Source organism: Thamnophis sirtalis, unplaced genomic scaffold, assembly GCF_051295495.1.
Source record: "Thamnophis sirtalis isolate CommonGarterSnake01/CBP01778 unplaced genomic scaffold, rThaSir2_p1.2 scaffold_3, whole genome shotgun sequence".
Classification (NCBI taxonomy): Eukaryota; Metazoa; Chordata; class Lepidosauria; order Squamata; family Natricidae; genus Thamnophis; species Thamnophis sirtalis.
In genome coordinates this window covers 19,964,039-19,975,038 of record NW_028261383.1, presented here as the reverse complement: position 1 = coordinate 19,975,038, position 11,000 = coordinate 19,964,039, and the positions used below count along the sequence as shown (strand labels likewise).

The window sequence follows — 11,000 nt, the reverse complement described above, 5'->3', positions numbered from 1 at the left end:
GAGATTTTATCAATATTCACAAGATCACAGATCGTTCTTAGACATTTTGAAAAAAAGTCATTGCTACCTGCAGCAGACAGGCGATGTCAGAGTACTCCAATGCCCATCATCCGAGGCCCCCATGTAACCTGTCCTACGCCCTGACGGGGTCCATCTGTCTTGACAAGGTCCATCTGGCGTTGCACGCAGGATCCACCAGGGGGCTCCCCAGGTATCCTTTGGAAATGCTGGCCGGCACTCACCCGCTTCAGTAGGGAACTGAGCATGCGCTCTTTCACCAGATCCGAGACGCTCGCGGGGCATTTTGCAGAGAAGAGTGAAAGCGCGTCTACAGAGCCCGATTCTGCTCCTCCCCCGCCCCTCGCTACGAGCCTTAGGCTGAGCCTTTCCAGCAGTCTGCAAGGAGGCTGCAAGGAAATCTTGCACGGAGGGAGATCGAGACCTGACTCCGGAGTTCAGTAAGTGCGGGGGAGTTTTTCTTCCACGGGCTGGGCTGTGCGCGGAGACAGGCAAAACTTCATCAAGTTGTGAGTCCTGGAAAGTGGGGAGGCCCTTGTCCCATGTTCCCCTGCCGCTCCTGTGCATGCACGGACTAGGCAGGGAAGACATCAAAAGCCTCCAGGAGGAAAATCGGGACCGCCAGAAAAATCGGAGCCATTCAGGATTAGGCGAAAAATGAGAAAGCTCTTTCCAGGAGAAGCCTGAATCAAATCGTACCTGGTTTATCTTCCGGTATTATTAGTCACGCATTGAATCGTGATTTGTTGATTGCGATTTCTCAGCTACCCATAGAGGTTTGGGCCAGGAGGTTAATGGGTTACTGCATATACAAGGAGATTAACGGGGTTCTGCTATCTAACGTTATACTGGAAGTTCCAAGTATTGATTTGAAACCTATAAAATCGATTTAGATATCCACTCATCTCAATGTCTGTTTGGGACCTGAGACATTTATGATCTATAGCAATAGATTGCTATTGCTATTGCTATTTATGATCTGAATGGTACCGAGATTGTTTGTACAATCAAAATTATTTGAATAAATAAGTAGGAATCAGAAAACAAGAACATCTTGTCAGGTCCCATATATTTCGGTTGGGACACTGGTCTTCTGATGGGAGCCGGGGGATTAGAGGGATCTCTATATGAAGTTTCTGTTTCTGTTTCTTGCATTGATGTGCAGTAAGTTTCTGTTTCCTGCATTGCTGTACTCTATGGGAGGGGTTTTGTTCGCACTGCTTTAAATTGCTGGGTTTTTTTTAAGTGGGACAATTTAGTTCCTGTCTAGACCCCTTGCTATCACAAGCCTTTCAATAAAAGCTCCTTTTGGAACCTTTTAAGAGTCCTGCTTTCTTTGGAAGATTGGGGAGGAAAGACTTTACACATGTTTTAAAGTTGATCCAGAAGGGTTTGGTTTTTTCCACACAAAGATATGTTAGTCCGTCAACTAATAAGATTTCCTCCCTCTTTCCAGATATTGTTGGGTTCAAAATAATTCCTATTTAGGTTTTTGTTGTTAAGTTGGTCAGCCTGCATTTCTGGAAGTTTCTTTTGTTTTCCATTTCAGATATATGTTGGAAATCTTTTCTGGTTCTCTTGGAGTCCAAAGTATCTTCTGTGGGAAGTGGGTTGAATGGCCAGACATCCTCTGATTAATAAAACATGGGAGATACATCCATCCATTTTGAAGCTGGATTAGAGACCAGAGAAAAGATGGAGGGACAACACCCAGCAGATGCAGGAGTTGGAAAAATCCCTCCAGCTACTCAGCCTTGGAGCTGTGGGAAGAATGGGGCAAGTCTTGGGCAGAAGAGCCAAGAAGAAGAAGTCAACAATTCAGAGATTCAGTGCTGTGACTTCAGAAAAGTGCAGTTCCAGGAGGGGAAGAGTCCCCGAGATGTTTGCAGTCAGCTTCACCGCCTTTGCCGTCAATGGCTGCAGCCAGAAAAACACACCAAGGCTCAGATGCTGGACCTGGTGCTCCTGGAGCAGTTCCTGGCTGTCCTTCCCCCAGAGATGGCGCAATGGGTGCGGGAGTGTGGAGCACAAACCAGTTCCCAGGCGGTGGACCTGGCCGAAGGCTTCCTCCTGGCCCAGGAATCGGAAAAGATGCAAGTATGAGAATGTAATCATTTCAGCTCTAAAGAGAATCTCTCTGAATTTGTCAATTCCTTTTTGGTAGCGTTTTCTGGGATTATTAATACCTAAGGCGGTGATGGCTAACCTTTCTGTCATTGCGTGTGACCCCTTGTGCTCCCCCACACATGCATGTGTGACTCCCCCACTCCCCACACGTGTGAGCTCCTCCTGCTCTCCATGCATGCATGCACAACCCATACACATTCGACCCTCCCTGCACATGCACAACAGAGCCCCCAAAATCAGATGGCCGGCAGGAGACACATCCGTGCGCAGTGGAGCTGAACTAGCCATAGGTTCACCATCACAGACCTAAGGCCAGTTGTTCCATTTTTCTTCCAGAGGATGTGTTTGGGGCAATTCTTCCATTCTCTTTCAACTTGGACATTGGGGTCTGCTATATTAAAGGTGCAGTATGATAATTCCTTAGTGCTCTTTCTTTGTTTTTCGCATAACATCATGTCCAGAAATCCTTGGAAGCTATGACTGAGTATCCCAAGGGGAGGAAGGATTCATTCAAATCTTCTCAAGAGCTGCTCTTCAGAGAGACCTTATGCAAAGATCAAAGCCAGGACACCACTCCAGGTAAGAAAAGTTCTTTCTGTGTGATGTGAGATTCAACATTTAGCTAATTCATTTGCTCCTCTTGATTGGAAGGTCTCTAACTAATCTGCTTCCGCCTTTTTTCTCTTTTTCACAGAGAGTAGAAAGCCGTCCTTGGAATTTTTGGAATCACCTCCTCTTTGTGGTGGAGCTGAAGAATTGGCTGAACCACTATTTCAGGTAAAGAGAAGAAACATCGGAAAAGGTCCATGAATCTTGGATGGGTTTCATTTTGTTCTAGAATTCAATGTAATAAATTGCTGTTTTTAAGCAATACAAATCTGATATTAAAATCTCCGTAGAGTTATCCTGTTACAAACTCTTCCAACACCATCATGAAAATGTGAAGTTGGGTTACTTTTGCCCCTGTTGATAAAGTAAGCCATTGGCAAAAATGCCAGGTGGGTTTTGCCAGTATTTTGTTGCGCCTACCCTAGGATGAATTAGAGCCACTGATAACTAGTGAATTTAAGACCAAACTACCAATTGAGCAAGAAAACTATTTTAGTTAGCTGTTCTGACCCCCTCCTCTGTCCAGTAACAAATGCCGAGACAAGCTTAACTGGAATTTCACATCACTTTATTAGCAAGAAACCAAAACCTCGGTGGCTGAAAGCCAAGCGTAACAAACAGATAAGAACCTTGGCAGCAACTCAGACTTTGACAGATAACAGCTTCTCCAGTGTTAGGAATGACCTTGAATCCTGCAAAACCAGGCTCCTCCCAGTCTCTCTTTAAATACAATCTTGAGAGGAGCCTAATTACAATCACCTGGGTCCAATTATCTTTTGTAACTGTGTAGCTGCTCTCTATGTTGATCTGCCTGGCATTGCCGGACATCCAGGACTACCTCCCTTGGCTCCTCCCCACTGCTCCAATGCATGACGTCGGGATCACACTTCCTTGTCTCCTCCCCACTGGTCCAAGGCGCAGGCGCTTCCTGGTGATCAACCAGCCTCTCTGCGCCCTGCTCTGAGTCGGCACCCTGTCCAAGGTCCTTCACATCCTCCAGACCCTACTCATAGGGCCCCTCGCTGTTGGAGTCTGGTGGCAGCTCCAACGGCTCCTGCTGGGCCACAACAGTTAGCTATACTGAAAGGCATTCCAAATACTTCCAACATGATCCAATGCTTCAGTTGTGCTGTCGGTCAAAAGCGCCGAGATCTCATTCTGAATTCTGCACAAGATGCCCATTTTGTTCACTGGATCGCTCTCCTTGAATTGGGGCTATCTGTTAAAAGGAAAACTTGTTTCCTTGTTTAGGCTGTTGTGTCTTTTGAAGAAGTGTCCGTGTATTTCTCCAAGGAGGAGTGGTCTCAACTGGACGCTGATCAAAAAGCGCTCCATGGAGAAGTCATGCTGGAAAATTCCAGGAATCTGTTTTCTGTGGGTAAGAACCCCTACCAGTGCTCCGAAACATTGAAAACTCATGGGATCAGAGATGGGGGCTTAGATGTTATTAAAAAATAGGTTAACTGAAATAAGTGATTTTAAAAAATCATTTATTTTTCCCTGCCTTTATATTTTGTAAATAGCACTTAGTAATAGCACTTAATTTATATAGCTATTCATAGTGCTTTTTTAGCCCTCTCTAAGCGGTTTACTGAGTCAGCCTATTTCCCCCAACAACCTGGCTCCTCATTTTACCCATCTTGGAAGGATGGAAGGCTGAGTCAACCTTGAGCCGGTGATATTTGACTGCTGAGCTGCAGCTAGTAGTCAGCTGAAATAGCCTGCAGTACCGCACTCTAACCACTGTGCCATCTCGGCTCTAAATAATAATGGCAGTGGACAAACTCAATATTCCTTCCTCCTCCTGTTTTCCCTGTAACCCTGGGTTGAGCTGAGAAAGACTGGCCCAAAGTTACCCACCCAGTATTGATTCCTAAGGCTGAACTAGTACACATTGACCTAGTTTCCAGCCTGATCCTTTAACCATTTGATCAAACTGACTATGGAGGAAGGAATTTTATTGAAATAAAACTTTGCAATCTTTTGTAAATCCTTTTTACAAAAAAGAAATGTATTTTTAATGCTTTCTGCTCATAAACTATAAAATATTCATTCCCATACCACAGAATATATTAGCAAGAATCTGAGGGATAGGCTGCAAATAGGGATGGGGTGGCCTCTCTTGACCAAGGTCCTGCCTTCCAGGGTTGGTATTCATTCCTGAATCTCTGCTCTAGGTTCCCGATGGGCCTGAGCTGCTATAACCAAGAGTGGGTGGGTCCTGAGTGGGATGTCCCTTCTCTGAGATGTGCCCAGTTGTGTACAAAGTTTGACATCCGCCTAATTGAAGGTGGGGAGTTATTGCTATTCAGAAATTCCACTTGGCTTTCAACGATTCTGATATGCAGACAAGGGGGTTGAGACTTCCAATGAAGCTGGGGGATTGGTAGGTATGTTGTTGTTCCAGCATGGTACCGTGTCCAATGGACCTTAGGAGTTTGTGGCACCATGGAATTGTCCCAGGTCAAAGATTAGATCAGGATGTCTTATATTCATTGTGATGTGATCCAATCCTGTTATATGAGAATCAGTAGGGATACATTTGGAAATGGGTCTTTGCTAAAACCTTAGTTTGGAATCTTCATGTTTGCCACCAAAGCAGCCAAAATACTGTATATTAACTATTTTTTGGCTAAATTTTAGAAGAAAAGGTTTGATTATTCTCCTATTCTTACTACAATTTTCATTTTTCTTTTTAAAGGCTATAATAGGCAGGAGAATAAAAATTACAAGGAGGAATGCCAAGCGGTCCATTCAAAAGTGGAGAAAGGGAAGCGATATCAATGCATGGAGTGTGGAAAAACATTTAGTACAAAAAGAGTTCTGATTCAGCATAAAACTATCCATACAGAGAAGAAGTTATATCAATGCATGGAATGTGGAAATACCTTCTCTTATTATAGCTCTCTTATAATCCATGAAAGGAATCACAAAGGAGAACGACCTTATATATGCATGCAGTGTGGAAAGACCTTTACTTGCAGTAGTAGTCTCAATTCCCATAAGAGAATCCACACAGGAGAGAAACCATATCAATGCATGGAGTGTGGAAAGACCTTTCCTTGGAGCAGTCGTCTTAATTCCCATAAGAGGATCCACACAGGAGACAAGCCATATCAATGCAAGGAATGTGGAAAGACCTTCTCTTATTATAGCTCTTTTATAATCCATCAGAGGAATCATAAAGGAGAAAGACCTTATAAATGCATGGAGTGTGGAAAGACCTTTACTTGCAGTAGTAGTCTCAATTCCCATATGAGGATCCACACAGGAGAGAAACCATATCAATGCATGGAGTGTGGAAAGACCTTTACTTTCAGTAGTAGTCTCAATTCCCATAAGAAAATCCACACAGGAGAAAAACCATATCAATGCATGGAATGTGGAAAGACCTTTCCTGGTAGCAGTCGTCTTAATTCCCATAAGAGGATCCACACAGGAGACAAGCCATATCAATGCAAGGAATGTGGAAAGACCTTCTCTTATTATAGCTCTTTTATAATCCATCAGAGGAATCATAAAGGAGAAAGACCTTATAAATGCATGGAGTGTGGAAAGGCTTTCAGTAGTAGTAGTCATCTTGCTTCCCATAAGAAGATCCACAGAACAGAGAAATCATATCAATGCATGGAGTGTGGAAAGACCTTCCGTTATTCTAAGTCTTTTATGAGGCATCAAATGAATCACAAAGGAGAAAGACCTTATAAATGCATGGAGTGTGGAAAGAGCTTTACTTGTACCAGTCATCTTAATACCCATAAGATGATCCACACAAAAGAGAAGCCATATCATTGTTTGGAATGTGGAAAGACCTTCAGCTATAATCGTTCTCTTATAATACATCAAAGGATTCACAAAGGAGAAAGACCATATCAATGCATAGAATGTGGAAAGACCTTTACTTGTACCAGTAGTCTTAATTCCCATAAGAGGATCCACACAAAAGAGAAACCATATCAATGTAAGGAGTGTGGAAAGATCTTTATTTCTACCAGTCTTCTTGATTCCCACAAGAAGATCCACAAACGAGAGAAGCCATATCAATGCATGGAGTGTGGAAAAAGCTTTAGTAGGAAATACTCTCTGATTCACCATAAAACTACCCATGGAGAGGAGAAGCCATATCGATGCATGGAGTGTGGAAAGACCTTCTGTCATTATTACTCTCTTATAAGACATCAAAGGAATCACAAAGGAGAACGACCTTATACATGCGTGGAGTGTGGAAAAAGCTTTACTTGTAGCAGTAATCTTAATTCCCATAAGAGGACCCACTCAGGAGAGAAGCCATATCAATGTGTGGAATGTGGAAAGGACTTTAGGTGGAATTCTGCTCTTACCAAGCATAAAAGGATCCACACAGGGGAGAAACCATATGAATAAAGGGAAGTGTGCTTTGCTTACTTCTCCAAGGTCATTTCTTCTAGCTTTGGTATGCAGCAGCCAGAGATGATGCACTTGAAGCAGACTTTCTCAAAACATTTCCTGGCCAGTGGTTGCCTTCTGGTTGCCTAGTTACCAAGGCTCTACAATTTGCTGCTTCATGCACTTTTGTCTCAGATCTTGCCTGTAACTTGTTGCATGCAGTTCTCTCCTAATAAAAGTATCTTTTCCCTCATTTTTTGGAGCCAAGGGTTTTTCTTTCCTAGGAATTGGACGGAGGCAGCCCCAACAATATCCAGATTCAGTCACAATTTGCTTCCATACAGTATCAACCTTGGGAACTCTCAAGCTTCCTCTTTCCGTTATGTATTCAAGATGGACAGTGATTAATATTTGTATGTACTTATATGCCAGGGTGTAGGCTTATACATATGTATATGGCATGTCTATATGTGTGTTATAAATGTGTCCACTTTTAAGAGCAGGCAACAGAATTTCATTTTTAATGTGTGCCACTGTGCCCGCAGAAAAAAAGGGCAATAAAGCGAAGAAAATTAGCACCCACCCCTCTTAGAAGAATGAAATATGTTAGGAAATGTTAAAAAGACAGATTATTATATATCCCTGGATGAGAAAAGGAAAACCATGTTTTTAAAGACAAAAGAGCAGCTCCCTGCCCCCAGCAGATATTTTGGCGCCAGCTTATCTATAAGACAAAAGACCTCCATCCTCAGGACATAATAGGATTAGCCCTCTACCCATCCAGCAACAGAGCTCACCACATGGCACCTGGGGATATCACATCACCCAGCACAGTTCAACCAGACTTATCTCAGACAAACTCCTAGGATTTGCACATGACCCCTACAGCAGCCAATAGGATGCATTTCTTGCACAGGAACAGGAAGTTGTAATCTAGGGCAAGGCCCATGAGAGTATAAATATCTCCACTCCATGTGATCATCTATCCAGGACTTCAAATCCATGCAATCCTGTTTACCATTAAACCATCCTTCCAAGCAGTCTCCATGTTTTCAGTCTCTTTCTCTCCACTTGGAACTGAACCCAGGTGGACATTTCTTCATACAATTGGTTATCTTCTCTAACTACTCATTATGACCTCTTCAATCAGGTTCCTGTCACTTTTTATCTTTGCCTGTAACCTAATGGTTTCTATTGATATATGGGATTGCACCAGTCAACTCTTTGATAAAATGACTAAATTAGCACACCAGGAAAATGCAGGGGTATAGAAGACTTTTGAGTTTGTAAGATGACAATTGACAAAGTTGACCACAGCCTATTTTTTTTTTGTAAGATAGATAAATGTGGGTTAGATAACACCACCACCAAATGGATTTGTAACCAGCTGACCAACTGCACTCAATGTGCGCAGTCCTCAATACAACAAACAGTACATCTCGTGGAGGGAAGCATGCAGTGAGATACCTCAAGCTTCTGTCTTAGGCCCAGTCATCTTCCTAAACAAATTTTGAATGAGGGGATAGCAGGAGAACTCATCAAATTTTCAGAAAAAGCCAACATTTTAGGTTAGAAGATAGGCTCAAGATTCAGAAGGATCTTGACAGGCTTAAACATAGGTTTCTATTCAAGAAAATGCAATCCAGTGATGAGAAAAGTAAGGTTTACATTTAGGAAGGAAAAACAAAAATGCACAGGTATAGAATAAATCACACTCGGCTCAACAACAGTAACTGCAAATTCCTCTGCAAATTTGATTAATTTCTGTTCTATTTCCTTGTCTTGTCCGGACTCCCTTGAAGTCCATTGACTTTTATCTGGCAGCAATTCATGTTGATCACTAGTAATTCAGATTCGTGTGTACAGGTGACATGAAATGAACTTGTGGTACTTTTGAACTCTATCCTGGCTTCTGACATCTTGCACCTGACAGTTCACGCTGGTTTAAAGCTTTTTATTCAAATATTGCTCATTGATGGCTCTGGATCAAACTGTTGAAAGGCCACCAATTCCAAATATACAATAGTAAATATACAATAGCAGTTGGAAGGGACCTTGGAGGTCTTCTAGTCCAACCCCTTGCCTAGGCAGGAAACCCTATACTGTTTCAGACAGATGGCTATCCAACATCTTAAAGACTTCCAGTGTTGGGGCATTCACAACTTCTGGAAGCAACTTCTGTTCCATTGATTAATTGTTCTAACTGTCAGGAAATTTCTCCCACAATCAAGCCAGCGTGTTCTCTGCTTGCCTCTTCTTCTTTGTCCCTTAGCCATTCCTACCATCATTGCCTCCTCCAAAGAATTTGCCCACATAACATGGCCAAAGTATTTATGCCAGCATCACGGCTCAGAGGCATCAGTTCTTCTTCCAGCAGCCGTTCTTAGTGTCCAATCTCAAACGCATACATCATCACAGGGAAGGCTATTGCTCTAACTAACCTGCTTTTTGTATATATGTATATGTATAAGTATTAATATCCCTGCTTTTAACCATTGCAGTGGGCCTAAGATTACCCTGTGTTTGATTTCAGCAGTAGAACTGCCCTTGTGGACAATACTGGCTCCAAAGAAGATCTTAATGCCTTAGACAATAAAAAGTGGAAAATTTAGCAATTGCTGCCTGCTGGGGAGCTGATCTCCTTTCTGGACAGGCAATGTTGGAGGCATCCTTTCCTCCTACTCCCAAAAGTGCTTTTCCAAAAGGCTGTATTCGCACCCAGCCCTCTCCTAGAAAAATGAAATATCCTAGGAAATATTGAAAAGGCAGAATATTATATTTCCCTGGATGTGAAAAGGGAGAAACAGGTTTTTAAAGACAAAGTAGCGCTCTGCAGCTTCCTGCCCCTCCCCCCTTTGTCAATGACCCATTAAAGCCTGCTTTCCAAGCAGCCTCCACGTCTCCAGTGTCTTTTTTCCCCACTTGGAGCCGAACCCAGAAGGACATTTCTTCCAACAAGGCAACTGGATTTTCTTAGGGTTTTTTTTTTCCTTTGAAAATCTTTCGCTTTGAAAATCTGTGAAAATCATCCCATAAGCTTCTTCAGTTCTTCTTGGACGAGAAGCGAAACATTTTCAAAGAAAACCAAGAATTGTCTTTTGGAAAAGTATCTCTGGGACAACCACAACCTGAATGACTTTGAACCTCTGTGGACACTTTCCTTTGTAGAAAGCTAGCACCCATCGTTCTCCAGGAATAATGAAATATTTTAGGAAATATTAAAACCGGCATAATATTATACTTCCCCAAAAAGAGAAAGAGAAATCGTAAGGGAGACAGAAACTCGGAGCTTTAGCAGGTATTTGGTGCCCATGGAGAAGGACTGGCCCAGCCTATCTACCAGACTTCAGCCTCAGGGTGATGGGATTAGCCTTCACTCAAGATCCAAACCAGGGCAAAGCCATTAAGACACTGTTGGAAGAAATGTCCTTCTGGGCTCGGCTCCAAGTGGGGAAAAAGACACTGGAGACATGGAGGCTGCTTGGAAAGATGGTTTAATGGTGGACAGGACCACATGGCTTCAGCCCTGAACAGGAAAGGTGATCACATGCTTCAATGTTGGTGGAGAAAAGAGAAGGAAGGACTGAGATGCTGAAAGTCCCTGGTTTTATGCCCTCTCTGGCCTTTGATCTTGAGCTTGTGTTCTGATTGGTTGTCAGACTCCCATGGGGCCATGCAGGGGGAACTCTCTAGGCTGCCTTTTGAATCCATGTTTGGTTGAGTTCTCAGGTAAAGTGCCAATATTATCATGCCTTAATCCCATCCCCTGGAGGTGAAGGGGAGAACTCTTTGTTATGTAAAGGGACTGGTTTGGCCTTCTTAATGGTCCATTGACAAAAAGGGTAGGGGCAGGAAGCTGCAGGGAGAGTTACTTTGTCTTT

At 43.0% G+C, this 11,000-nt stretch overlaps 1 protein-coding gene across 1 annotated transcript; it reads left to right on the top strand.

Moving 5' to 3' along the window:
- Positions 1-222: 222 nt before the first annotated feature.
- LOC106546164 (uncharacterized) lies at positions 223-8,286 on the top strand. The gene is made up of 6 exons (XM_087711412.1): positions 223-458; positions 1,568-2,115; positions 2,607-2,724; positions 2,840-2,922; positions 4,006-4,132; positions 5,456-8,286. Exons 2-6 carry the CDS (start codon positions 1,663-1,665, stop codon positions 7,135-7,137), a joined length of 2,463 nt encoding a protein of 820 aa, XP_087567538.1. The 5' UTR covers positions 223-458; positions 1,568-1,662; the 3' UTR covers positions 7,138-8,286.
- The last annotated feature ends 2,714 nt before the right edge of the window (positions 8,287-11,000 follow it).

Excerpts from the sequence above, each read along its gene's own strand:
- LOC106546164 (XM_087711412.1), top strand. The coding sequence starts at position 1,663 with ATGGGAGATACATCCATCCATTTTGAAGCTGGATTAGAGACCAGAGAA. Across the intron at positions 2,116-2,606 it reads AGGAATCGGAAAAGATGCAA|AAATCCTTGGAAGCTATGAC; the intron begins GTATGAGAATGT and ends CATCATGTCCAG. Across the intron at positions 2,725-2,839 it reads AAGCCAGGACACCACTCCAG|AGAGTAGAAAGCCGTCCTTG; the intron begins GTAAGAAAAGTT and ends TCTTTTTCACAG.